We start from the raw sequence: 25,430 nt of genomic DNA on the forward strand, positions 1-25,430 counted from the left end.
CCAGCTGCCCTGTGACCCACTGAACCCCCTGGTCACACGGAGCTGGGGCTACTGCATGGATGCTGCAGTTCGGAGCGAGCAGCCGACACGACCAGCCCACAGGGCAGACTCCGTGCCCCGGGCTCTGGTTAGTGGGGGTGAGTGAGGAACAGGGTCCCCCCTCTCCGCTCTCTGGCGAACCAGCCGGTCTGAGGCAGCGAGGGCTACACTTTTGCTTTTGTGATTTATCCCGCCGACCCGTACCCTGCTCCCCACCCCCGACGGAGGACGGCTACAGGCCCGTCACCCAAGACGTCCACAGGGGCTGCCACCCGAACGGCAGTCCGGCAACTGACGACAGCCTCCACCATCCCTCAGCGTCCCCTCCTCACTTCTCTCCCAGCGATGGTTGATGGTCGGAGCAAACGGAACGAGTGCTTCAACCTCAGCACACACCCGAGTGACGCTGAACCACCTCACAGGCAGGGGTGAGCGGGCTGGTCCACAAACAGGGCTGCGCACGAGCTGAGTGCAAGCCCAGGCCCGACACACGCGTGTACCGAGACAGGCGTCTCAGAGCCGTTTATTTGTCAAGGTCGGAAGCAGCAGCGTGCAAACCCGCATGACGGGGCCCTGAGCAAGGATGTGACAGCCTCCAGCCGAGCCTGGTCACCCGGCAGACCCCCCAGTGACAGTCACCAGTCGGTCCACGCACAGCCCGACGGCGGGGAGCCCTCTGGAGCAGAAGACGCCCCCTCCCACCCCCAACAACACTGAGGGGTCTTCCGCAGAGCGAGTTTTGATCGTTTCCCCCGATTTTGAAGCAGGAGGAGTCCCAAGAATGCACGGCCCGGAGCCTCCTCGTGGCCACGCCACGGCGCTGCTGAGGCGCCGTCACTTCAGCCAGATCCACTTGTCACCCACGTCCGCGTTGTACCCGGGGCTGTACTGGCGGCCTGGCAGCTGTGGAGGGAAGCGGCCACAGTCACCATCAGCTCAGCCCACAGCGGCCCCCAGTCCGCCCCCGCACTCCCCACGCCGGAGGCCTCTGCGTGGCCGTGGGTGGTGGGCCTGCAAGCGCAACCCCACCCGGTGCCGCAGGGTCAGGAGGGTGACACGCTACGGTGAGGACATGGGGGAACTGGAGGTGCCTGAGGAGCACCCAGCCTGCTGACACCGGCTGCACCTGGGCCCCCAGGCTGTGGGACACTCGGTCTGGGCGCTGGTGGCAGCGGCCCAGGGAGCTCGTGTGGGGCCTGCAGCTCTGAGACGGGAACACGGGGCGAGCCTGTGCGGAGTGGGAGCCAAGGACAGAGCTGGGACTCGGGCTGGAGGGCGAGAGGCCCTCTATGGGGGGGGGGGCCCTTTGGTGTGAAGGCACAGCCACACGCCCCGGTGAGAGCCTTGAAGGGCTCTCCAGCCGCCCCACGGCCGCAGCAGATGTGCTCCAGCCACCAGCAGCTCTGAACACCCTCGGTCTGTGTCCCCAGGAGGCTCAGGTCACAGGTCCCCCACCTGACGCTGGGGGCCGGGCCACACAGGCCACGGTTTGCTCTGACCACAAACTTCTCGACCACAGGGAATGAAAACCAGCCGCAGATGGGACCTGCCAGGCATGGCTGGCCTCTGGTAACTGGCCCACGACATCTGCTCTGGACTTCCGGGGCGCCGCTCACCGGGCCTCTGGCGCCACAGATGAGGTCGGGACCCTTAGGTCCCTCCTCTAAGGCCACAGAGATCAAGGGCGGGCGGGTCACAGTGGAGCAGGCCGCACCCGTCCCCCAGGATCACAGAGAGAGCGGCTCCTCACCTCGCTGCCCACTGCGCTGCTCACTTCTCCAGACCTCGTGGGCAAACGCACCAAAGCACCAAGAAGAGCATCTGGCACCTTCCCCCACCGCGAACAGCACTTGGGGACAGTGCCAGCCACCGGGCCTTCCCCCGAATGCTGCACTCCCCTGGGTCCGGCCGCCTGCCACCGCACACGTCCCCAGCACGCGTGGAGGAGGCTGGGCCCCTCCCTCTGCCTCCTTCCTCCCTCAGCTCCTGGAACCCGGCCGCCCTGTCCACCCCGGCGGGGACTGTTGGTGGACGAAGCCTGCCTCCAGAAGGCCGGGCACAGGGCTGCCCAGCGCCTCTGCAGCACGTGCCTCTGGTCCTCACGAGGGACGGAGCAGGCCCCCGTCTTACTCCAGGTCTGGTTCTCTGGTGCCTCCAGACAAACTTCATTCTAACCTTGAATGTCTTCTTCTTGCAGAGTAAAACGTCTTTTTTAATTCTGAATAACTTAAAAACCCTCTTTATTAAAAACCCTCTTTATTACCTATCCAGCTCCATATAACATTCTGTAAAAATGACAGGAAAAATAACTTACCAAGTGTTATAGAAGCAAAAAACAAACAAACAAAAAAACCCCAAAAGGCAGAGGAGGAGTGGGGGCACCTGCTGCTAAGTGGCGGGGCGCAGGCCCCTGGCACCCCCTTGCCTGCGCAGGGTGGGGAGGGCGGGGAAGACCTGCTCACAACCCTGAGTGCCCAGGGTCGGCCGTTAGACACATTCAGGAGGTCCCTTCCCACCCTGGTCCGCTGTCCATTAAAGATCCAAGTCCACTTCAGGAGAAAGCCCAGCAGGCCACAGACCCTCCAGGTTCTCCTCCAGGGCACAAGCAGCCACCTAGGGCTCTGACCCAGCGTGGACCAGGGAGAGGACCAAGGACCACCCTGAGCAGGCGCTGCCCTGGGGCCCTCACGGAGCTGCTGGTCCCCAGGAGGGGCGAGTAGGAGCCATGGCTCAGGGGAGCTTAGGGAGGGCTTTGCTCTCGGAAGGAGCCGCCACCCTTCATCCCCTCAGCTCTGGCCCTGGGCGTGGGGGCCCTCCCTGGCTCTGCCGTGTGTTCTCTAGACACGGCCGGCAGCATCCGGCTCCCAAATCTGCTCCTGGCTGCCCGGCCCAGCACCTGCCCAGGCCTCCCAAGTGAGGCCTGCGGTGCAGCCTGACTGAGCGACCGACCACCCTGCTCTCTGGGGAGGAGCGGCCCTCGGACGGGCTCGGGATGAACTCCTCGCAGTGGAACTGCCAGCTGGAGGAAAACACAGGCCGGCCCACAGAGAGCTGCTGACCGAGCACTGGGAAAGCGAAACCTTTAATGTGTGAGAGGCTGGACCCGAGGGTTACGCTGCTGCTTGTCCTTGGTGGGGGTCAGGGCTTCCCTGTGGGATCCAGACCAGGCTCGGAGCCCAGTGCGGGGCGGATCCAGCCACTGATGGCTTCGGGAATGGGGCCCACTGTCTGCACACGGCTGTGCCTGCTGCCACCCCTGGGGGCAGAACGGACGTCACAACAGAGGCCACTGGACCTCCACGGGCCGTGAGCCTGGTGCCCACAGGACACTCGAGCTGCTCACCACTCAGTTTGTGTTCACACCGGTGAGTGCCTCACACGCAGGTCCCCGCCCTCCACACTGCACCCCCCTGCAGAGACCCCCTGCCCCGTCCTGTAGTCGAGGGGCAGGGGCCATGAAGAGCCAGCCCCCAAGTCAAATGGGCTGTGGGGAAATGTCGATGAGGCCCAAGGAGCAGGGACACCTGCCCACCGAGAGGATAGACGACGAGGATGGCTGCTGCCTGCCCCGCCCAGGACACCTCGCTGCCCCCGGCTGGCCCTGGCAGGCCCCGCGACACGACAGCCTCGCAGACCAGGGAAGGGGACACAGGAGAACCGTTTCAATGAAGAGAAGGCTCTTTCACTAACAAGTCAGACACAGCGAGCAAAAGCCGCTCTTCAGAGGAGCGGCACGGCCACCAGGGGTTGTGGACCCACCCGGGGCAGAACTCACCTCCATGAACCTTCGGAACATCCGGTCACTCTGGTGCGCGCCAACAGTGATTTCCGGGAGATAGATGGGAATGGTGGTGAAATTCAGCACCTGCAGCTTGTCCTGAACCCTACGAAAGGGGACAGAGAAGGCTCATGCTGCACCACAGAGCTGGGTGTGAGCACGGCCACGCTAAAACACTCACGTGTCCACACAGGTGCCACCCACTCCCCAGCAGCCCTCCCTCAGCGTGGCTTCGCGCCGCGGACAGCGGGCCTGCGGGCCACCCTTCTGCAGAGCCTGCGCCCCCGGCTGCGGCCTCTCAAGAGCCTCAGTGGCCGAATTTGGAAATGAATACAGTTTGGAAACATGAAACAAAAGCCACAGCTGCTTCAAACATAAAAACAGCAGGAATAAGGAGTAAAAACAAACGCCAAGCACAGTGTTGTTAAAAACCTGCAAAATGACTGAATCCTACGGAAAAGAGCCCGGAGTCAGGCGATCCCTCTAGGTTCACAGCATGGCGTCAAGCCTGCCTCGAAGCTGACCGGCTCTCAGACTCGGAGTGGGGGGGGGGGGCCGAAGGCCCACCCGGGACAGGCTGCGGAGTCGTGACTTGGAGAAGGTGGAGCCCGTGGCCCTTCTCGGCACCGGGAAGCACCAGCCACAGGGCCTGTCCTTGTTCCCCCGTCTTGTTTTGCTAGATGCTAAAATATTTATGCTTAGTTATAACTTGCTCAAATTTAGTCTGAACATAACCACTATACTCAAAGATGAAAAGCATTTTCAGGGTTTTTAAAAAGAAACATTAAAACAAAGTCTCCTTTCTTAAGGGCCCAAAACAAAGAAAACCACTGGTTTAAGTGGCCACTTTCCCGCTACAAGCTAGAGTGGCGGACGGCTCTGCAGCGGCCCCAGGGAAGTGCTGCCCGCCGCCGGCTCCCCTCCACTCTGCAAGCCGGGTCCGACCTGACCAGGCCAGGCCACACCTGCCCCTGCACCCGGCAGCACCATCGGTTCCAGGCCCTGCTCCCACACCTGCAGAACCCGTGGCAGGCAGAAGGCGAGTTTGGGCAGCAGGTGAAACACACCCGGGTGTCACCAGCGAAGCCACATCAGCCTGCAACCAGATATCGCCCCAGCGGTGCTGCCAGGGCCACTGCTCGCCCCCCAAGGGCCCAGGCTCAGGCAGCCACTGACCCTAGGCCGGGCCGCAGTGCGCACTCGGATGGGGCTCCCGCCCTAACGGGAGGGCGGTTACAGGTCAGTTCTGTTACTGATGTGTCAACACACCCGTTTTCATTTTTAACACAAATAAGGCTCCGCTATTCTTACTGTACAGGACAAATTGCAAACGTGATATTACCATAAACGATTTCAACTAAAAACGAAGTTGGTATTTTTAAATGTTAACAAATAACAAGGCGGGCGTGGCTTGCTTTTCTCTGTAGCTCAAAACCCTGGAACACTTCTGCACAATCTGAAGCGCTGGCTGGCCGGGACCGTGAGTGGAGCACAGCGCCACAGCGCCACCTGTGCTCGGGGAGGCAGAATTACACCCACCGGAACCTCCCCAAAAGGACACAGCCCAGCAAGCCAGCTTCGAACCGTTGGGCACAGATTGAAAAAACACCACACAGCCACTCACAACCTGTGTGGCGTCGGGCCAGGATGCCGACTCCGGCCCCGGTGCCCTGCCACCCACGCCCACCCCTCACCACTGCGGCCACTGCAGGTCGGGGTGAGGAAGCAGCGAGCAAGAGGACCCTCGGCGTCACTCGGGAGGATTCAGACGCCGGCGGATGCGGTGCAGCCCCACACGCCATGGGCCCAAGCGCCCACCTAAGACAGAACGCACACGAGTCGGGCTCACAGCACGAGGGCCACGCGGCATTTTAGAAAGAGCAAGGCGGGGAAAGACAGAGAGAGCAAGACAGCAACGTCCATCCTGGGACTCAAACAGCCCCCCGATCAACAGAGTGTCTCCATCTCCCCAGAACGCTCCCCGGGCACTGGGCCACATCAGAGACGTGCTCTGGGCTTCACGGCACTGCTGGGGCAGCGGGGAGGGGGGCCGGCCACGGCCGACGTGCAGGCGCCGGTCAGCTGTGGGTGGAGGCTGCGAACACCACATTCCTTCAATGCGGAAGACAGCCGGTGCTCAGCACAAGCACACACACACACAATTACACACCGACACACGCAGCTGAGACGGCACGCAAGTACTCTGAACCGGTAATTTGGTCAAGTTCTGGACAAAATGAGGGCAGCAAGTAAATGGCACGTTTACAGCAATTATCTGAGAAAATTGGTCGTAATTTTCACTCGAGCCCCCAAATTAGAAATGGGACTGGAACTCGAACACACACAATCACCACAGTGGACAGTGGACCGTCCTTGGGGGAGGAGCAAGCACCGGGAGGAGGAGCGGACAGGAGCGTTTCTGGGAAGTGCGCTACAAGGATCGACTGCGTGTCGTAGCTGCGAGCTCTGTGGGAATTACAGGGGCTTTCTCCTCTGAGAGCCACCGACCGCACACACAGACGCTGTAACGACAACTTCAACAGAAGATCCTGGGCACGACCTAGAATCAAATCAACACACGATCGCGTCTGCGGAACGACAGCACAGCAGCAGCGGCAGGAGTGACCCACGCGGCCCCGCCCGGGCAGGATGTCGGGAGACACCCCCTCTCAGGCGGCATGTCGTGCCGTCTGCCAGCAGGAGCTGACCGACACTAACCAGAGTCACACGTGAGGCCACAGCCTAGAAAAGATAAGAGGAGGTTTCCAGGAAAAGCGAAGGCGCCTGCAGCCAGGCTTAGAAGGACACGCGGGTTCCCGGGTCCTGACCGGGCAGGTGGGGGAGGGCACTCGACGGAAGGGCCAAGCAGAGGGACTAGGACCCTGCCTGGATTCTGGGAAGTGAAACCGGGACTCCTGAGCTCACACAGCACTGCCTCGCTCTACACGGCTGCAGAATAAGGGCTCGAGCCTCCGCAGCAGCGGGGGCAGTGACAGAAAACCAAAGGGAAAGGAGTCACCGGGGACAAACCTCCGTGTGGGACCCAGGGGACGGTGAGGGACCAGCAGGGAAAGGCGGGGTCTAACAGGTGCCAGCCGCACGAAGTTCCATCCCACTGGGACCTCGGCCTGAGCCGCCGAGAGGAGGGAGGGCAAGGTGGTGGCTGTGCTCGGCCACAGGCGCACCTTCTGGGCCACTGTAGTGTGGCCGTGTTTCCCACCGGGCAGCAGAGCTGGGGAGCCCAGAGGATTTCTGGAACACCTTCCGGCCCACGCTGACCTGTTGCCATGACTGTGGCCGAGGCCCTGGGGCTTCAGGCCTGGAGGCAGACCACTACCCAGCGGTCAAAGGTCAGAGGAAGGATGTGGACTTTTAAAGCCAGGTTCAGGATGACACTGTGCATACACCATTCAGGTCCATATACAAAGACACATGCGTGACGTAAGGATCCACCAAAAAAAAGTTAGGTACAGTTTTAGGAAACTAAGAGGACTCCAGTGTCAGCTGCAAGTGAGGCATCTGGAGGCTGGAACCCTCACCCCACGTGTGCTGATGAGAAGCATAAACACCGAGGCTGGGTGGGGTCAGCGTCAGGAGTGGGGGAAGACAGACAAGAGTCACACTGGCCAGAGCTGTAGCAGGCGCACCCGTCCCCAACGAGCAGACGCCAGGGCCGGAGTAACTGTCCCGGTCAGAGGAGCACTGTGCAGTGGTCAGTGAGCCCGTCCCCCAGGAAGATAGAACCACCGGACGCGTGCGTGCCTAACAGCTCAGCACCAGGCGCACAGGGCAGAGGCGGACAGGACTCGGGAGAGAAGCAGACAGACCGCCGCCTGGGCCAAAGCACATCCTTCGGTCTTGGACGTCTGGCAGACAGGACCCCAGGGAGGACCTGGGGGCCGACCACTGCCCCTCCGCCCACGCAGCCCCAGGCATGGCACCCCCAGGCATCAGCAGTGGGGCCCCCCTCCTTTTGCTCAACTGGGACACTGGTCAGGACAGAGGGGACGCCTGACCCCATCAGACGTCCCACCCACACGACAGAGCAGAGGCCACACAGTGCGCGTCCTCAGACCACAGCGGAAGGGCACCGGAGGGGACACGCAGCACTGGACGCACACGCCAGCAAATGCAACAGCCGCTCGGCTACAGGAGCAACCGAGAGGAGCAGCCAACACCGAAAGGACGCAGGTTAAAAAGAATAAAAACTGGAGAAGGAACCATGGCCTGAAAACGAGGATATCAACAAAACAAAAAGCTGATTCTCCAAAAAAGTGGATAAACATGAAGAGAACAAAAAACAAGTAAGTAGCTAATAAAAACACCGTCTGAGGTTCAATGATTACAAGCGCAACAGAAAACAAGTAATTTTCTTTGGTGCAAAACCAGGACCTCGCAGACCAGCCACGGTGCTCCCTGTGGAACCAACCACGCCGCCGTGTGTGGAGGTGCAGCCTGGGAGGGGACCGGACAGCACAGCTGCCCATCACTGCGATGTGAACGTAAGTAAACACAGCGAGGAGGACGGGCGTCGCAGACACGGAGTGAGCTGCGCTGCATTGGGGGCAGCAACTCTCTCAGGAAGGGCCAGATGGGCTTTGGGCTTCGAGGCCCACGCAAGGCCGTGGTCCCCCGGGCCTTCTCCTTATTGCCCTTCATGGCGGCAGGAGCCCTTCAGCAGAGCTGAGGGTGGGGCCCCGCTGGCTGCCCTGCCGGGAACCCCGGTCCACAGGTTCACAGGGCGGACACGAAGAGCCGTATGTAAACAGAAACTTCCCACACTGGGTGCTGGAGACACACTCACGACACTGAGGGCACGCAGACCCACGCAGCCCGTCGCCCAGGGCAGCTGCAAGAGCACACGGGAGTGACACGAGTGACGGCGGCCGCAGGGGCCGTGGTGCGGCAGCCAGGGTGCCCGCACTGTGGGCCAGGCTTCAGCCCCTGCTTTGTCACAAGCAACTGCAATGCCAACCTCCCCCCTCGCTCCGCCACCTGCTCGGGTCCCTCACCCCTCCTCACCAGGTCACCTCCTTCCTGCAGTCCCCTCTGCTCCCACCACCGGGACTGGGCTGCGGGGCACACGTGACACCCGCCCCCCCAGCGCCCTGCCCCGTGCTCACCCCGACCATCACAGTCCTGCGTCCCTCGGGCCTCGTCAGAGGACAGGCCTCCCCCACACCTCCCCCAACAGCAGCCCCCGCCACGCGCTGCACCATTACTCAGGGTGGCCTTCTTCCCAGCCTTGGCCACCAACACCGGTCTGCAACTGGGGTGCTCTCACTCCCCACAAAGCCCGTCTCCGAAGGGGTCCCCTAAGCCTGGCACAGCGCCCGGCAGGCGGTGAAGGCGAAGTACCTGCGGAATCAGTCCTGCCATCAGTTAGTCCCCTACCAGACCAGAGAGGGCAGGAGCCCGTTTGGGAGGGAAAGGAAGCCCGTCCCAGTACAGGCTGGTGCTGCGAACACCTGACCTCCCCCAATCCATCAGGCGCAGAGCAGGCAATGCCCGGCTCCACGCCGGCCCCCTGCCCGCTGTCCCCAGTGTCCCGGCACTCACAGCATCCGCAGGTGGTGGAAGGTGCGGTCGTCCTGGTTGAGCCACGGCCCTTTGTCATACTTGAGGTACTGGATGTCCTCCACCACCTGGACGGGAGGGTTCTAATGTCAGGGCGAAGCTCCTTGGGAGTTTAAGCGACGCACTGTGACACACGTGGGCAGCAGGAACGCCGCTACGGAGGTCAGGGAGAAAGGCAGTGGCCAGGCAAGGCGGCCTTTGGTGTGGCAGGGGACTGAGGGGTGCCCCTCGAGGCGGGGGCCTTGCCCAGCAGATGCCGGGTAGCAGGCGCCACCCGACAGTCTGGGAGGAAGGAGCAGGTAAGAAGAGGCTGGCCAGGGAGACCAGCACCTGGGACAGGCGAGTGACTCCCCACAGTGACTTCACTCCATGAGCTACAGAAGAATGAGACAGTCAACGCACTTCCCAGAGAGGCACAGGACTCAGGCTCTTAGCCCCAAAGCCGAGGCTGGGCAGCCTGGCCCCGAGGGCCACCTTCAGGTCCCCAGACACCCCCAACTCAGAGAACTCGCCCGAGTTCCGGGGATTTGAAAATATCCAGCTGTGAACTCAGCCAATGGCAGTCTCAGAGCTAAAGTGCATCATCTTCCCCCGCCTCCCAGTGACCTCAGCAAAGACGCAGAAACCGCCGGCAGGTTTCAAACCGGCAGCGCAGACACACAGGGCTTGGAAGGGAGGGAACGGCGTCACCGTGCACAGCAGAAGGACCGGCCGGGACAACTCTTGGCACCTGCTGGCCACGTCTGGAAGGGCCGCCCCACCCAAACCTGCGGCACGGCCCTCGCCCAGACCACAGAGCCTGGCTTTCCTTCTAAGATTCTTGTACTTATTGTTTTTTTTTTTTTTTTTTTTTTTTTAAGAAATTCACACTTAACATGTTACAGAAGATACGGGGTGTTTTGTTTTGTTTTGTTTTGACCAAAATGAATGGTCAACTGCCTCAAGAAATAACCCGTTTTCCTCTACTTTTTCATTATCCTGTAAAATACCGACTTTACCAAACCAAGAACCTCACAAACGTGCAGGTACACACAGGCCGGTACACGTACAGGCGAGCGCACACACCCCTCGTTCCGGACCCCGCTCTGTTCCACCGCCTGCTCACTAACCCACCGCTGCCGCCACGAGCACCCCCGCTGCCGCTGCTGTGGAACACGTTTCCGTGTGGTGGGAGGTGGCGAATGTTTCTGCGGTGCTCTTGAAAAAAACGGGCTTTTTGGCTGCTACTAATTCCAGTGAGACCTAACTCTCTACAGGACGCACCTACGAGCCTGGGGAGTGCTGACGCCTTGACGCACTGACCCCTCCTCGGGGGCTAAGTCAGCTCCCAGCCTCGGCCCTGCCCCACTCAGCGCTGGAGCAGACAGCCTGGCCCGGTGCAACCCTACCACCCTGGGGCTTCAAGGTCACAGACCCGGAGTCCCGTCAAAGAAAACTGCAGCCTCCAACCCAGGGCCTGTGGCACATGGGGGACACCCCTCAGGTTAGCGACCCAGACCTTCCCAGACCTGTGGGAAGGGGACTGACCATCTGACTTGCAAGACCCTCACACACGAGTCGAACTTAATGGCCACAAACTGTTCAGCCATTTTCTTACCTTTTCTGCGTCTTGGGCTTCCCTCCCACTATACTGCAGAACTTCAGATTTCTCACTGTGAGGAAAGAGGAAAGTCCACGTAAGCTTTCTGAGCTTCCGTCACTGCACAAATGACACTCGGACATGAGGTCGCCTGCTACCAATCCTGACACATCACCCCCTGCCCTGGTCAGGAGGACAAGGTGTGAGCAGGAATGTGCCCATGACTGGACCGTAAGCCAGTGGATCTGCCCCTGGCTTCCCCGATGCCCGCAGCCCATGGGCACAACAAACCAGAATGGCTGCATCTGCAGGGGCCGGGCAGATGTCTCTGTGATGTGCGTACGGACTGAGGCCCGAGCGGCGGCAGACACACCCAGAGCACTCGGGCTGCCAGAACCCGCATTTCAGAGAGGAATGGAACCTAGCTGTTTTGATCAAACTGGGCCACAAGACAGCAACTCCTTCCCTTAGTCCTCAGAGAAGGGGCACTGAGAAATCACAGGGGGGCCCCCAAAAGAAGGGGACAGAAGATGCCACTCCCACACTCGTGCCCACTTCCTCTTCACACTTACAGGCCCGGTCACCCTGCCAGGCTGGTGTGTCTGTGCCTTAGGAGATGAAGGAGGCTGCGGGCCACCACCTTGGGACCAACCAGACGGAGACCAGAGGCCACTCCAAGGCCAGAGGCTGGCGAGGCCGCCCAGAGCAGGCCGCTGCAGTGCCAAGCCCTGCAGAACCGCTGGACCCCGCTCCTGACAGGGGCAGCAGAGTGTCCCAGGGACACCCCGACATGACATCATCCCATCCGGGTCTCCGGACCAGAGCGCCTGCCTAGTCAGGACAGGCACCCCCAGAGGAAACACCAGGAAGGTATAAGGTGGACTCGACCTGGACCCCGTGAGTGACCGGGTACCACAGGGCAGACATCGCCGTCTCTGCGAGCCACGGGCCTCCAACGGTGGCTGTGCCCGGAGCTGCTCCGCCTCCTGCCAGGAGGCTCTGCTGTCAGGACTAGGCGAGGCACTCACACGTGTGCACGTGTAACACGGCCTGCACGGCCACCCACACTCCCTCCCTGCCCGCACCTCCTGCCCAGGCCCAGTCTGCTCTCGGTTGAAGCCCACACCACCCAGCGGACGGCACTCTCCGGGTTCTCGAGAACCACTTGAATGGTAGGTCACTGGGATACAATCTCATTTCAATAAAGAACGAAGGAAGATGGGAAAGACTTCATTTCGGGGTCCCCAGGGCCTGCGCCCCTGCCCCGTCAGTGTGCACGTTCGGTTGCCACGAAAGGTAAACACATGTGGGTTCTCTGGTGCTGAAACCCTGGTGCAATGTGGCTTCTAGCACCGGAACGTGGTAACAAGACAAAAAAAACCACCGACAAAAATACGCAAACCAACCAACCAAAACCCCACCACTCAGCACTGGAACACCCGCCGTGGCTCCTGCTTATGGAGAGCGGGCCAGAGCGCCCAGTGGCAAGTCGGGCAGCTCCCTGCACGGGGGGCCATGCCGTCCACTGGGCTCACCTCATCTCGGGAAGGAAGGTCTTCTTGTAGGCGTCCTCGATGTCCTGCAGGTAGGCGGAGCTGATCTTCATCTCGTGGGGCTACACAGAGCGGGAGGAAGGGGTGAGTCACGTGGCCTGCCTTACAGGTGTGCAAAGCAGCAAAGCCACCACAGACAGTGTGTCCTTCGGACACCTCCACACCACACGTGCTGGGTGCTGTCGGGGTCTGGGGGCATCAGAAGGGACCTCGGGACCACGCAGGATTTCTCCAACTTGGCCCGTGTCAGAAAGCAGGTCCTCCCTCCCCCAGAAAACGTGCCTTGGAGGAGCAGCGTCTCCCAACAGGAAGTGGTCAAAGGGCCAGGGCCCTCATTAGTGACTCCCCGAGTCCCCATCACGCCTGCACAGCAGCACCACCTGACCCAGTCTCAGCCATGACCACAGCAGTGACTGCAGTGTATGGAGGTGACCGCTGCACCGTTCCAGAGTCAGGGGTCAGGGCGGACAGCCGGGGGAGAGGAGGACTCACATCAGACAGAGGGGAGGGGCACCAGAGGCTGGTGCTGATTCACGGGAGAACAAGAGGCACGGACCCCTCACTAGAGGGCAAATGGTCGTGGCCAAGGGCAGCACTGTCAGCAGACGGGCCAGTCCTGCAGGACGGGCCAGGGGACACAAGCACGGGGGACGGAGAGCCCTGGGGAGAGCAGGACTGGCGCAGGCCCCCCGCTGCGGATGCGGCTGTGAGGTGCTGGCCCGGGTGCGGCGGGACAAGGCAGTCCCGGGAAGAGCCAGGTCCCGGGAAGAGCCTGACTCACGTCTCCTTTCTTCTGGATCTGACTCTGGATCTCCGGAACGGGCACGTCGACGTAGACCGCCACGTGGGGAGGCAGGAACTGGCAGATGGTCACCTTCTTCACCTCGTTGTAGTGGTCCACACCTAGCCCACACGAGAGAGGCTCCGTCGCCTGCCAGTCCACCCCAGGCTCCTCCCCCGCACACAAGAGCAAGGGCACGCGCAGTTCTCAGAGCCAGGCGCCTGCTGCTCTGCCACCCACACCCGGAGCAGGGGTCGGTGCAGCTGCACTCCTGCCCGCAGTGGCCTGGCGGGCGCCCCAGCACACACATCACACACAGTGCCTGCCACCCGTCCCCGGGGACACGGGCCTGGAGGGGTCATGCCGCTTTCTCTGAAGAAAGGGGAGTAGTGGGCTTCCGACCCGCCTTTGAGGGCCTTAAAATTTGTAAGTGTGTCTTGGATGCACTTAAGGGCCTCCGGTCCCTCCCAGGCAAGGGGGGTCCACACGAGCGTCCCTGGAATGGGAAGGCATCGCCCGCCTCCTGTTCAGCATTTGTTTCCCCGTCGTAGTGACAGACGATCCCCAGGGAGGGAGCCCGTTCTGTGACCCTCATCCCTCAGAGAACACAACCATGAGTGCGTCACCACCCTCCCAACTGCAGTGAGTTAGACCAACTCCTGCAGCTACGCAGAATGGCTGCTTCTGTCACGATCCCAGAGAGCACGCCACGCAGACGACGCCAGAAAGGGCCGTGGCACTCAGGACATACCCGCTGCTGCGGACAAGGCCACACCGGGCGTCCCGGGCACAGAGGCCCCTGAGAGCACACTGTGGGGCGCTGGGATGCAACCACCGCCCTCGCCCACACCGGAGCACGGCCAACAAAGCAGGGTCTGCAGTGTCGTGAGGAGGAAACTTCCCGAAGCGACAAACTTGGGTGATGGTGCTCAGACCCACAGAAAGGGAACTGTCTCAGCACCTGCACACCGCTTAGTGGGTGTGCACCGGACACCTGCGTGCTGGCAGCGGGGCTGGCCCGTGGTGGGACTCACACTGCTTCCGGATGAAGCCCTGCTTGTACATGGCCTCCATGAACACGAAGTCACTGTAGATGGAGCGCTCCAGCACGACCCCCTGCCCTGTGGGAGGGGCAGAACAGGAAGTTGGACAAGACAAGGGAAGCGCTGGGAGCAGCCCCTCATCCATCTGCGGAGGGGAGGAGCCCAGGCGTCTGCAATCCCAGACGGCCTGGGACGGACACAGGTGCGCTTCCGGTGGGGCCGCCCTCACCGCAGCGCCACCTCTCTGGCTGGGGCAACAGCACACCCCGCTCCCTCCCACCAGCGGCAGCCCTGGCGTCACTGATAGGAAAAGGGTCTCCATTCCCAGCCCCTGGTTTCCCGTCTCGGTGCCCACCGCATCCCAGCACCTGCCCCAGCTGCTCACACATGAGGCTTGCCCTTGGCTTTCTCCCCACCCCAGCATCGTCCAAAGGCTAACTCCCAGCCCGGGGTGTGGTGCTGGCTTCCAGTGCCCTTGGACCTGGGGGACAGCCCTCTTTCCGCCTGCCCCCTGGCCCATCCTGGAGGCTGGGACTCCACCCCCACCCCGTCATTTGGAGGCTCTTTGTTCCTCCAATGCGTGGACACAGGCGCCACAGGAACCCAGTGCTACCCGTGAGTCTCACTGCAGGACCCGAGACGGGACAGCGTGAAGTCGTGTTATGCTGAGCAACAATCACATGGTTCCTGGGGAGTCACAGCCTCACGGAGGAGGACGCTTGCCCAGCAGGCTCCCTAAGGAGCAGCTCACTGGGGGCAACCGGCAGTGGCTGAGCTCCAGAGCAGCGTTCAGGTGCAGACCCCACACCTGCCACCTGCCCTGGAAACCCACCCGTGCTCAGCAGGTGCTCCAGGGCGTCCGAGTACTGCAGGAGGCGGTTGGCGTACAGCCAGGACTGCAGGCGGTAACTGTTGCCATCGTTACTTCTGGGATTGTCGTAGAACTTCTCCAAGCTGCAGTTGCCAGAGAGTTCCAGGTCCAGGAGCCGGCCGTCCCCCGTGGTGCTGTCCACATAGTGCACCCCCGCCTCGGGGAAGTGCTTCATGCCTGCGGGGTGGCAGGGCCCCATGAGAGGAGAGGCAGACCTGCCCCAACCCCACGAGTCACATGCACTACCAGGAACTGAGCCACCAGGAATGCCTGCGTGGGGCTGGCTGGGGACAGTGACCCACAGGCCTGTGTTCACAGGGCTCCAGGGACCACAAAGACACTGAGGACACATCTAAAACGGGCAGGAGTCAAGCATGTCCGCTCCTGAGCTGCACTGTCCAAGCTCCTCCCACCGTTGCGGGAGCCCCGAGTACAGGCGGGTAAGTGCCGGCCCAGCACCCCAAGGAGGGCAAACACTGGCCCCGGAGCAGGACACGAGCTGGCACGGGCTCTGCTCCAAGCAGCCGCATGACGCCAGCTCCACGTGGAGCGCACCTTCCTGTGGGGATGGCGCCCGTGCCCGTGTCAGCAGTGGACACGAAGCTCAGGCATGAGAGCCTGGGCCGCGCTCCACGTCCACGACCAAGCCGACCACAGCTCCCATCAGACCAAGGGTGGCGAGGGCTTTCTAATTCTCCAAGTATAAATGATCAGTAGCAGCTTTTTGACACATATTTTTAAAACCTAAGATACCGACCTTAGCCCAGCTCTACCCAGTCCCGCTCTACACAACCCAGACCTGGCGTGAAGTGCACACTGGCCCACAGAGGCCCCCGTGCGCCCGAGGACGCGTGGCCGCTCTGCGTGGCACAGGCGTACCTAGCTTCTCTGCGATCGCTTTCGCGACCTTGCTCTTCCCAGAGCATATGTTGCCGTCGACCGTTATCACTTTGCTGGATTCCGTCAGCTTTTTGGTTGTTCTCTCGCCGAGCACAAACGCCAGTGGGCCGTACTGCCGTGGGCACTGCACACCCGTGTGGATTCCTGCCTGAGACACGACAGCGCAGCGTGAGCGTGTGGGCCACCACAGGCGGCGGCAGCTACTAGGCCTACTGGTGTGTTACTTGCTGATTTAATCACAAGTCTCCCCGCCCACCCCCAAGGTGAGCTTGTAAGGACACGGGAGGGTCACTGCTGAGTCTTCGGGCCTGGAACAGGTGACCCCATTCCTCCAACTCCGCCGGCACTCACGGCACCCTGGCAACCCCAGCCTCACGTCTCCCTGGGCACGTCACCTCCTGACCCCCCGTGGATCCCCACGTGTCCCCGCCTCTCACCAACAGTGCAGACACCAGCCTCCCCTCCTGACTCCAACGTCCATAATCTACTCGCACAAAAGCCACAACCGTCCCCCCAACACAGGCATCGAAAGGCAAAAGTTGAGAAAACTGCAATACAGAGAGAGCTACCTGGCTCAGTAACAAATGGACGGGAAGGCTGGCTTCCTTCCTCTCAGTGTTGAAAACAGCTGACAGCCCTACAAGACCCGCTCAACCACACTGCACAAAGCAAAGAGAAATCACAAGCAGCACACACTTTTTCCCGTATCAAACTGAGAAATACTTTTCTTTTCAAATGATGGCGTGCAGCTCGGGGGTGAGACTGAGCCTCCAAAACTTCTGGTGGCGGTGTGGCCGCCACCCTGGGAACAGGGTGTCCACCCAAAGGAACAGGCAGGGGTCTGTGCGAAGACTGAGCTACCGACGTGCTCAGCGAAATCCAGTTACAAGTTATGGTATCAGAAATAAAAAACCTTCACGTCCAACCACAGAGAAGTTAAGAACTCAAGGTAAATCCATGTGATGGAATACCAAGTACTGACAAAAATAAAAGTTTTTTTTTATGAAATAAAAATAACCTAAGAGAATATAAAACACTAACAAGACTTTTTTCAGTCTTGATGTGCTTGCTTTACTGTATTGTTTACTGAAGAGTGAAAAAAACAGGTCACAAAAGTGAATGCAAAGACAATGATGGAATTAAAACGGGAAGCAGACCTGCAGCTGTCAGGAGAAGAGATGCAGAATAAGCCCGTGAACGTGCGCTTGCCGTCATCTGTGACTAGGGAATGTGAGCAAAAACTGAAGACTTCCCTCCTCACCCCTGAATGGCTACAAGCCCAGTAACGGCCAACACCGCGTGCGGTGAGGACTCGGTGCAACAGGTGTGCCAGTCACTGCAGGGCACAAGGGGACAGTCACCCTGGAAGGTGGCTCTGCGGTTTCTTATAAAACCAAACTAGTTCTTTCCATGCGACCCAGCACTTCCCACAAAGAAGCCTGCACCCACGTGCCTACAGCAGCCTTACTCATAGTCTCCAGGGACTGAAAGCGGCTGAACAGGTGAACAGTGGCCTATCACAGCAATGAAGAGAAGTCACCCAGCCACAAAAAGACAGGGGCGTATTTAAATTTATGTCTCCACGTATCAAGAGACAGTATGAAAAAAGCAACATATTGTAGGACTCCAATTCTATGACGTCCTAGCAAAGGCAAACCTAGAGAGACGGCAGAGATGAGGGGACGCCAGGATTATGGGAGAAGACGACTCGCTGAAGCGTGGGGACCGCTGAGGGCAGGGAGACTTCTCTGCGGGATACTGAGTGGTGGGCACGGCACACCATGCACTCGTCAAAGCCACACTACAGCACAACCTGCGAACCTCGGTGTGTACGAATTTAAGAAAACCCTTTTGGGAAGAGACATGCCAGGATGGAGTGCAGAACGTGACAAAACCAAACGAATCACAAATGTACGGAACCACGTCGCTGCAGGGCGCGGGAAGAGGCGCTGAGCCTGGGAACCAGTGGAGTCGCAAAACTGAAGGGACGCGGAACCGTGGTCTCTCAGATAAAGGCGTTTCTCACGGGGGCGGAGGCCGCCAGTTCCGGTACCGCTATGCGCGCACCCGAGACTTAAGCAATTAAGCAAACGGACAGCAAATGGCTAGAGCCAGGTTCTGCGCGGCCCGCACCGGCCCGGCGAGGGGGTCTGCCGGCCGGCCTCCCACACCGGGGCACCCCAGCGGCCGGTTCGCTCCGTGCCCTGGCCTCTGTGTGAAGCCGAAACTAAGAGGCCGGGAGAAGCTCGCGGCCCCCTGAGGTCTGCCCGGGACTCGGCCCCCGGACAAGGCCTTCCCTCCAGACAGTGACCCTGAGAGCCGCCGCCCCCTGGTCCGGGGACCCGGGAAAGGGCGGCGCCGCGAAGACAGGCCGGACCCCGCCCGCCGCCTCACCAAGCGCTGGGGCCCCGCCGCGAGGCCCTGCGCGGACGCGGGCACCAGTCTCAGCAGCCTCAAGGCCATAGCTCCGCCGTAGCCACCGGCTCAAGGACCCGAGGGGACGCGGTCGCGCCCGGGTCCTCTCTTGCTGCCGGCGCGCCTGTGTGACGTCACGGCCAGGGTGCCCGCGCGGCGCCAGTCGGGGGCTTTAGCGGGGCGGCGGGCGCAGGCGCAGAGAGCGGGGCGGGGCGGAGGCTTTCCGGGGCCTGGTCCGTGCGGGTCTTCTCCTTTCCCTTCTGGCCAGCTCCTGCTCCGCCCTCCCCGATACCCAGGGGGCGCCCGGCGTCGCCTCCGCCAAAGTGTCTGTAGCGCGAAGACCGTCGCGGCTGGGACGGCGGGCCGGGGCGGGGCCCGGGGTGAAGGGAGGCCCGAGCCCGGTGCTCGGGCCGCAGAGGAGGAGGGGCTCAGGGCCGACCCGAGACCGTGTCCTTGAAGGTTTCGCTGACATCAGAAGTCCTGCTTGTCCAAAATAGGGGTGGGTGCCCCCTGACTTAGGGTGGCGTTTACAGCCCGGTCATGTCAAAAACGCATTTAACACACCCGACCTGCTGGACGTGAGGCGCGCGCTCAGAGCACAGTGCACCGTCCTGCGTGGTGGAGCCCAGCGTCCCAAATGTCGGCTACGGCGCGTGCCTGGCCTGGGAAAGATCCGAATTCCAAGCCCAGCTTCTGCTGAGTTCCCAGCGCTCACACACCGCAGCCGCAGCGAGGGTGGGCCGCTGCACTGACTCGGAAGGGTCCTTGGAGTTCTGCGACTGGGGAGTACCTTGGTGGTGACAGGCTACCCGCCCTAAACGAACAGAGGGGTGTGTCTTGTCCTCAGACCTGTAAAGAAGACACGTTATCTCCAAAGTCGCCTGCAGATCCATTCAATCTAAATAATCCTACTCATTCTTCTTTTATTGAAGTTGACAAGCTGATTCTAAAATGCATACATACCCCACCTTGCTTGGGAAGGGCTGAAATAAGGCGATGGCGAGGACAAAGAACAGTGAGGGAGGACTTAGTACCAGATACTAAGATACACAAAAGGCTGCAGGGACGACAGCGACGTGGCATCGCTGCACGAGTGCAGACAAATGGGGCGGAACAGGAGGTGGCTGGCCGGCCGGCCGTTGGCTATGAAAAGGAGGGCACTGCAGAGGGGAAACCGGGTCTCCCAGTCATTGGTGGGCGCTGGTCAACTTGATATCCACAGAGACAATAATGAATTTTAACCAGAATTTCGTGCCAAAAATAAAAATCAATGTCAGATTGATTGTAAAGCTACACAATCAATAGATAGAAAGAGGAAATGTTCACAACCTTGGTTTAGGCAAACGTTTCTTAAATGGAAGGTAAAAAACCAAAGGGGGAAAGCAGACGAGTTGGCTATCAAGACAAAGAGCTTCTTTTCATCAAAAGACACCATCGAGAGCAAAAAGGCCCAGAAACTGTTGGTTTTTTTTTACAGTAAATAGGGCAAACAAAGGGCACATGTTCAGAATGTACAAGAACTCCTGCATCTTAAAAAGGAAAAAAAATGACTCAATAGAAAAATAGGAAAAAGACTTTGTTGAACTGGCATGTCGGAAAGGGCTCCGCCACAGGGATGAACCAGTAAACGACACAAAGGTGCCATTTAAAGTCACAGCAAGGCACCGTCACCACCCAGAAGAATGGTGGACCTGGAAAATGCAGCGCCGAGTGCCAGGGAGGGTTTGGGGCCACTGCTGGCAGGTGGAGACTGGCCCACCCACTGTGGGAACTGGCTTTGTAGTTTGGGTGTACAAGTCTGCTCTCCACTTACCAACTTCAGATGAAGGTGTCCCTCCCCTCCCCACCCAGTCCACGGGACTCAGGGCAAGTGACCTGTTCCTGGTGCTCAGGAAGAGGATCGATTGATCTGTGCCTCTAAGGTAAGTGTGGTCTCCACGTCCATCTGCTCTAATAGATCCATAGGATTGCAGGGTTAGGGACACTGCTCACGGCTTTGTCCTTGAAACAGTTCACGTTCTCACGTGCTCGTGGGAAGACGGTATTCTTTATTAGTGGGGAGGTGCCCCTCCGTGAATGGTCTCCTCAATTCATTTTTCCTTCAGGTAGGCACTTTTTAGTGTCCTGTTTAAGAACCATGTGCCTTCTCAAGTGTCACAAAGGTGTCCCCTGTCCTGTCCCAGCAGCCACCCGCATTTCCCTCGTGGCACCACCTCCCACGCACTCCTTACCCTGGAGCACCGTTTGTGTTCCGCTGGCGTGTCGTTGATGTCAGCCTGAATGCCTCCACCACCGAGACACCCGGTTGCCCAGGGTGCTGGTCCGAGCTGGGAGCCGCAGCCTCAGTCCACAGCCTGCACCTATAGTGCGGACGCGTGCACTGACCAGCAGTGCCCGCGGAGTTATGGATGATGAAGAAATATTCACACAACTACCAACTCCTGTGGAGAAAAGGGGCAGGCCACTCTCTAGGGGAGAGCGCCGCACACCCTCACTAGACAGGCTTTTATTGGTTTCTTTGCACAGGAGTTCAGGTACAACTTATTAATCGTTGTCAGGCAGTAAACAGTAGATAGCATACAAAGAACCATTAGGGCTTCTCCTAAGTCAGGGTCTATCAGCTAAAAGGCTACAAGACTTTGGGAAAATAAACTCATTTTCTGCCTGGCCCTTTATCATTTAACTAGAAGCACTCTTAGCAAAGCAGGCTTCACAGGACTGTTAGGAATTCTTTCCTATACCAGATCACCCCGGATCCTGCCCTAGCCAGGCAAAGGGCTGCACCGCCTTCCCCATCACAGGTTTTCAGGCTTAAGTGTATTAGAGCCAGAAAGCGCTTCTCCCAGAAGACATGGGGACTGGGCTATGTCAGAATAGCCAGGGGGGGGGAGGGGAGGGCCGAGGGTCCATCACTCCCTCTTTGTTGCAGGCCCCCGAGTCCTTCCATCATGGCCTCCCAAGTGACCGTGTCTGGCCTAGGTTGCCCCTCCTCTGAGGAGTCTCACCCGTCTCTATCTGACCCTGCACTGGGGGCGGGGAGGGGAGTAAGTAGAGGCGGCGTTTGCTACCAGAAACAAGCTTTGTCTCCTGCGAGTCGAATTCCGGAGGCTGCTCACTCAGCCTTATCTGTGGAAGGCAGTTAGTTCCTGAAACCAGGCAGAGCGGTTCCCAACAGGTGGGGTCGCCAGAGGGCCAGGGGCCATCTTGGGTCACGCTGCCCAGAGAGGATGAAGGCACCCTCCACCCCAGCCACCCGAGGAACCCCAGCACGAAGAGTCAGGACTACAGCTTATGGCCACTGAAGCATTGTCGCTGCTTCCTGCAGCCCTGGCCCCAGGACCACCGACCAGGTGGGGAAAACATGATGAGGCCCACTCTTCCCCAGCCCCTCTCCCCAAGACCCCCGGCAGAGAAGAGTCTATCAAGCAGGGACCCTCCCCAACTGCCCTCAGTGAGCAGGATCGTGAAGGCATGTAGGCCAGCCCTCAGCACCTGCCCTTATCCGCCGCCACTGCAAACAGGTGTTTCAGCCACCTGTTCCGATTTTCCATCGACGCTCTGCTCTGGGGATGAGAGGCAACGGGACTCGTCCATTCAACGTGGTGTCCTTGTGCCTGCGGTTGGACACCGTGGGCTGCAGAGTGAGTGCCCTGCTCTGAACAACCACAGCTGTGGTCCAGATCAGTGCCGAGTCTTCTTCCCAGGCCTCTCGTGGTGTTTTGAGCATTTCCCTCCACCATGGGGTGCCCCCACGGCTGGCCCGGAGTCGGCGGCAGGACCCCTCTGTAGCCTCCGGGGTGGCCTGCAGCCGTCCGACCTGGTCGCCCCGTGCTGTTTCCCACCACCTTCCCGTCGTGGAAGGGGCTCTTCTGAGGGCCATCACCACGTGTCCCTGCAGTGCGCCCCAAACTCCCCGAGTGACTCCCGTAGGGCCGTGCCCCATAACGGCATCCCCTTGAGTCTGGTTTTCCTGCGCTCACCTGCCCGGTCCCCAGGCTGGGCCACCAGCCACGGCCCGTGAGTGAGCGAGCAGGTCCTGTTTTGCTGTTTAGTTCTTGCAGCACCGTGAGGAAACCAGCACGCCCTCAGCCCCCTGAGCTGGTCTTTCCTCCCTCAGTCAGTCAGGGCTTCCCACCAGTTGGTTAGGGGGAGGCTGAGCTCCCAAACCTTGAACCACCTTGAACTGTGAACCGTGATCTTGAACCCTGAACCATGATCTCGTCGGTCAGGTGGTGCCGAGGTCAGCCGTGGAGGGTGAGCACCCCCTGCTGAGGGCTCCCGGCTAAGCCATTTCCGCTCCATCATGGAGCCTTCCGGGCGCTGTTCCCCTTGTCAGACCGGCTCTCCAATGTCACCCAAGGCCTCATGAGTATTTTGGGTTTCAAGATGACTTTCTGTTCTCAGTCTTAGGGGCACTTTCAGTCAATTCCCAAGAACAAACTAGCAGTTGTCTTTCAAATGGTGAATACCACGTCCCTGGGTCTGGAAACGTTCTGGTCCCAAATCCCCACGTTTGCCACCAGGTGGCACTCTCGGGCTGCAGCCCAGAGCCAGTCTCACGGCCGGGCCAGGCCAGGGCCCAGGGCTTCTGCAGAGCTGCCGTGTCCTGCGGTTCTGACACAGCCTCCTGTCGGTCAGGCCCCGGCTCACACTTGGCCTTCTCTCAGGATGGGTAGCAGCTGGCCATGTTCCCAGATGTGGAACATACATCCCCCCACAGCCAGACCACCCAGCCACATGCAGTTCCCTCCCTATTCCAGGGAGAGGCGGCTGCCTGTGGGATGCCCAGGGCGGCTGCGGCCAGGGTCATCCCTGAGAACGGCACCATGCGGGTGGCCCTCGGACCTGCTGGTCTGCGGAGCAGCCTCTGTCGGTCCCGAGTACTGGTGCAGCCCCAGTGACTTCACCTCTGTACGGGCCTCCACACACTGTGGGGTGACAGTCCCAGACAGGGGCACAGCGACGTGCCCTCCAGGGCCCGCTGCAGGACACGGCCACCTCCTCTCCTGTGCCAGTGCCCACTGGCCACGCCCAGGGCCCATCCTGGTCTGACCCTTCCGTCCTGGCCGCCGCTGCACGAGGCAGGCGTCGTGGTAGGGGCCGCACTGTGTCCCCCAAAGGCCTTGTTGAAACCCGACCCCCCTGTGACTGACTGCGTGGGGAGATGGGACCTTTGAGGAGGAAATCAGGGCTGAATGATGTGATGCAGGTAGGGTCCTCCTTTAAAGGGACAGGTGTCCTTCGAAGAGGAAGAGGAGACACCAGGAGCCACCTGCACAGACAAAAGGCCATCTGCAGAGGGAGCCTCGGAGGGAGGTCTCGGCGGGAACCAGGCCTGCCGGCGCCAAGTCCTGGGACGTCCCGCCTCCGTCTGAGACACAGCTCTCCTCTGTGCAGGCCACCACGTCCGGGGCTCTAGGACGGCGGCCCCAGCTGACTCAGACGCTTTGCTTTGAAATGAGTGCCGACGGACAACATGGGTGCAGGTAAACACACAGACCTTGAACCCTCAGTTCAGTGAGAGCTGACAGTTAACAGTTAAATGCAACCATGTAACCGGCCCACACTTCCAGCCCCCCCTCCCCAGCCCACCTCTGCTAACCCTGAGGCACCTCTCTGAGCCGCACCCCCGGGCAGGCCTCGTCCGCACTGGGACGCCCTGCAAACGGCCACGACCCGGCCTCTGTCCGGGTCCTCCTGTCAGCACCGCGGCCAAGAGGTGCCCCCGCCCTGGGCCGACACCTTCAGTCTGCTGCTGCACGGCCCCTCCGGGGCACTTTTTGCTGAATAGAAGTTGTCCCTCTTTTCTTTTCTTTTAAAGATTTTTATTTATCTTTAGACAGAGGGGAAGGGAGGGAGAAAGAGAGGGAGAGAAACGTCAATGTTTGGCTGCCTCTTGAACACCCCCTACGGGGGACCTGGCCTACTACCCAGGCAGGTGCCCTGACCGGGAATCGAATCGGCGGTCCTTTGGTTTGCAGGCTGGCACTCCGTCCACTGAGCTGCACCAGCCAGGGTGGTTCCTCTTTTCTCACACTAAGTGTAACTTTCCTTTGTGTGGATGGAAACAGAGGCAGGAAGTTCAATAACTTTCTCTGGGCCACCCATCAGGGGGCAGAACTGCGACCTGGGTCCTGCTACGGGCAAAGCCCCGCTCTGCCCGTCCTGGGTCCAGTGTTTGCTCACCCGCAAACTGAGGGCCCCCACCCCGGGACCGTTCTCCGGACATGATGCTGAACACGAAAGCAGCCGTCGAGGCGCAGATCTACGGGATCAGCAGCATCAGCAGCACGACGCTCGGTAAAGAAAAGGTACAGCCAACTGCTCCGAACGTCGCTGCCTCGGCAGGTTTAGCGGTTTCCTGTCTCAGCAGAAGGCCCAGCAGGTTATTGCAACAGTTTCGTAACTGCACTGGGCACAGCGGGACAGGAGCGAGCCTTCCAAGTGACAGGATAAATTAAGTCTCAGCAAAATAAAGGTTTAAGTTGATTCAAAAGGAAAAAAGAAAAACAAACAACCGAACCCACAGCACCGTCCAAGGACGGCAGCGGGGACAAGCCGTCCTGTGTCCCCACACGGGTCCCTGCCTGTGGGAAGCTTCCAGCTGCCCCCCCGCCAGCGACTGGAACCGTGCACACTCCCTGGCAGCGCCAGGACGCCGGTGCGTCCTCGCCAGGCAGAAATCTTGGTGCCGCAGGCAGACGCCCAGCTGAGGCGGCGCCCTGTCTGGAAGCGCCAGCTCACCGTCCTCAGGCAAACTCTCGCCCCACAGGTCCTGGGGGGCAGTTTCTCCAAGTCTGGGGACTCGGCTGTGAAACCAGCCCCTCCTCAGAGCTCATGTGAGTGAGCGGCCCTTGGCCTTGAAGGCCAGGCCTTCCTTCTCTGCTCCAGCTG

General features: G+C 60.2%; 1 protein-coding gene across 2 annotated transcripts; it reads right to left on the reverse strand.

Moving 5' to 3' along the window:
* Positions 1–536: 536 nt before the first annotated feature.
* NDUFA10 (NADH:ubiquinone oxidoreductase subunit A10) lies at positions 537–18,662 on the reverse strand. Of its 2 annotated transcripts, XM_037161458.2 has the most exons (10): positions 18,516–18,660; positions 16,101–16,269; positions 15,183–15,398; positions 14,342–14,428; positions 13,308–13,429; positions 12,509–12,588; positions 10,992–11,046; positions 9,377–9,462; positions 3,815–3,923; positions 537–942 (listed from the first exon to the last, which is right to left on the reverse strand). In XM_037161458.2, the coding sequence occupies exons 1-10, from the start codon at positions 18,582–18,584 to the stop codon at positions 874–876; spliced, it is 1,062 nt and encodes a 353-aa protein (XP_037017353.2). In that variant the 5' UTR covers positions 18,585–18,660; the 3' UTR covers positions 537–873. The 2 variants fall into 2 exon arrangements, with proteins under 2 accessions (XP_037017353.2, XP_037017354.2); XM_037161459.2 differs by lacking the exon at positions 3,815–3,923 and having other exon boundaries at positions 18,516–18,662.
* Between the last annotated feature and the right edge of the window lie 6,768 nt (positions 18,663–25,430).

The sequence above is a fragment of the Artibeus jamaicensis genome, unplaced genomic scaffold (assembly GCF_021234435.1).
Source record: "Artibeus jamaicensis isolate MK-2021 breed Jamaican fruit bat unplaced genomic scaffold, CSHL_Jam_final contig_944, whole genome shotgun sequence".
Classification (NCBI taxonomy): Eukaryota; Metazoa; Chordata; class Mammalia; order Chiroptera; family Phyllostomidae; genus Artibeus; species Artibeus jamaicensis.

Coding starts and splice junctions, on each gene's coding strand:
- NDUFA10 (XM_037161458.2), bottom strand. CDS start 18,584: ATGGCCTTGAGGCTGCTGAGACTGGTGCCCGCGTCCGCGCAGGGCCTC. Junction 14,429..15,182: donor GGAGCACCTGCTGAGCACGG/GTGGGTTTCCAG, acceptor CCCCTCCCACAG/GGCAGGGGGTCGTGCTGGAG. Junction 9,463..10,991: donor AAGCCCAAGACGCAGAAAAG/GTAAGAAAATGG, acceptor CCTCCCGTCCAG/GTGGTGGAGGACATCCAGTA.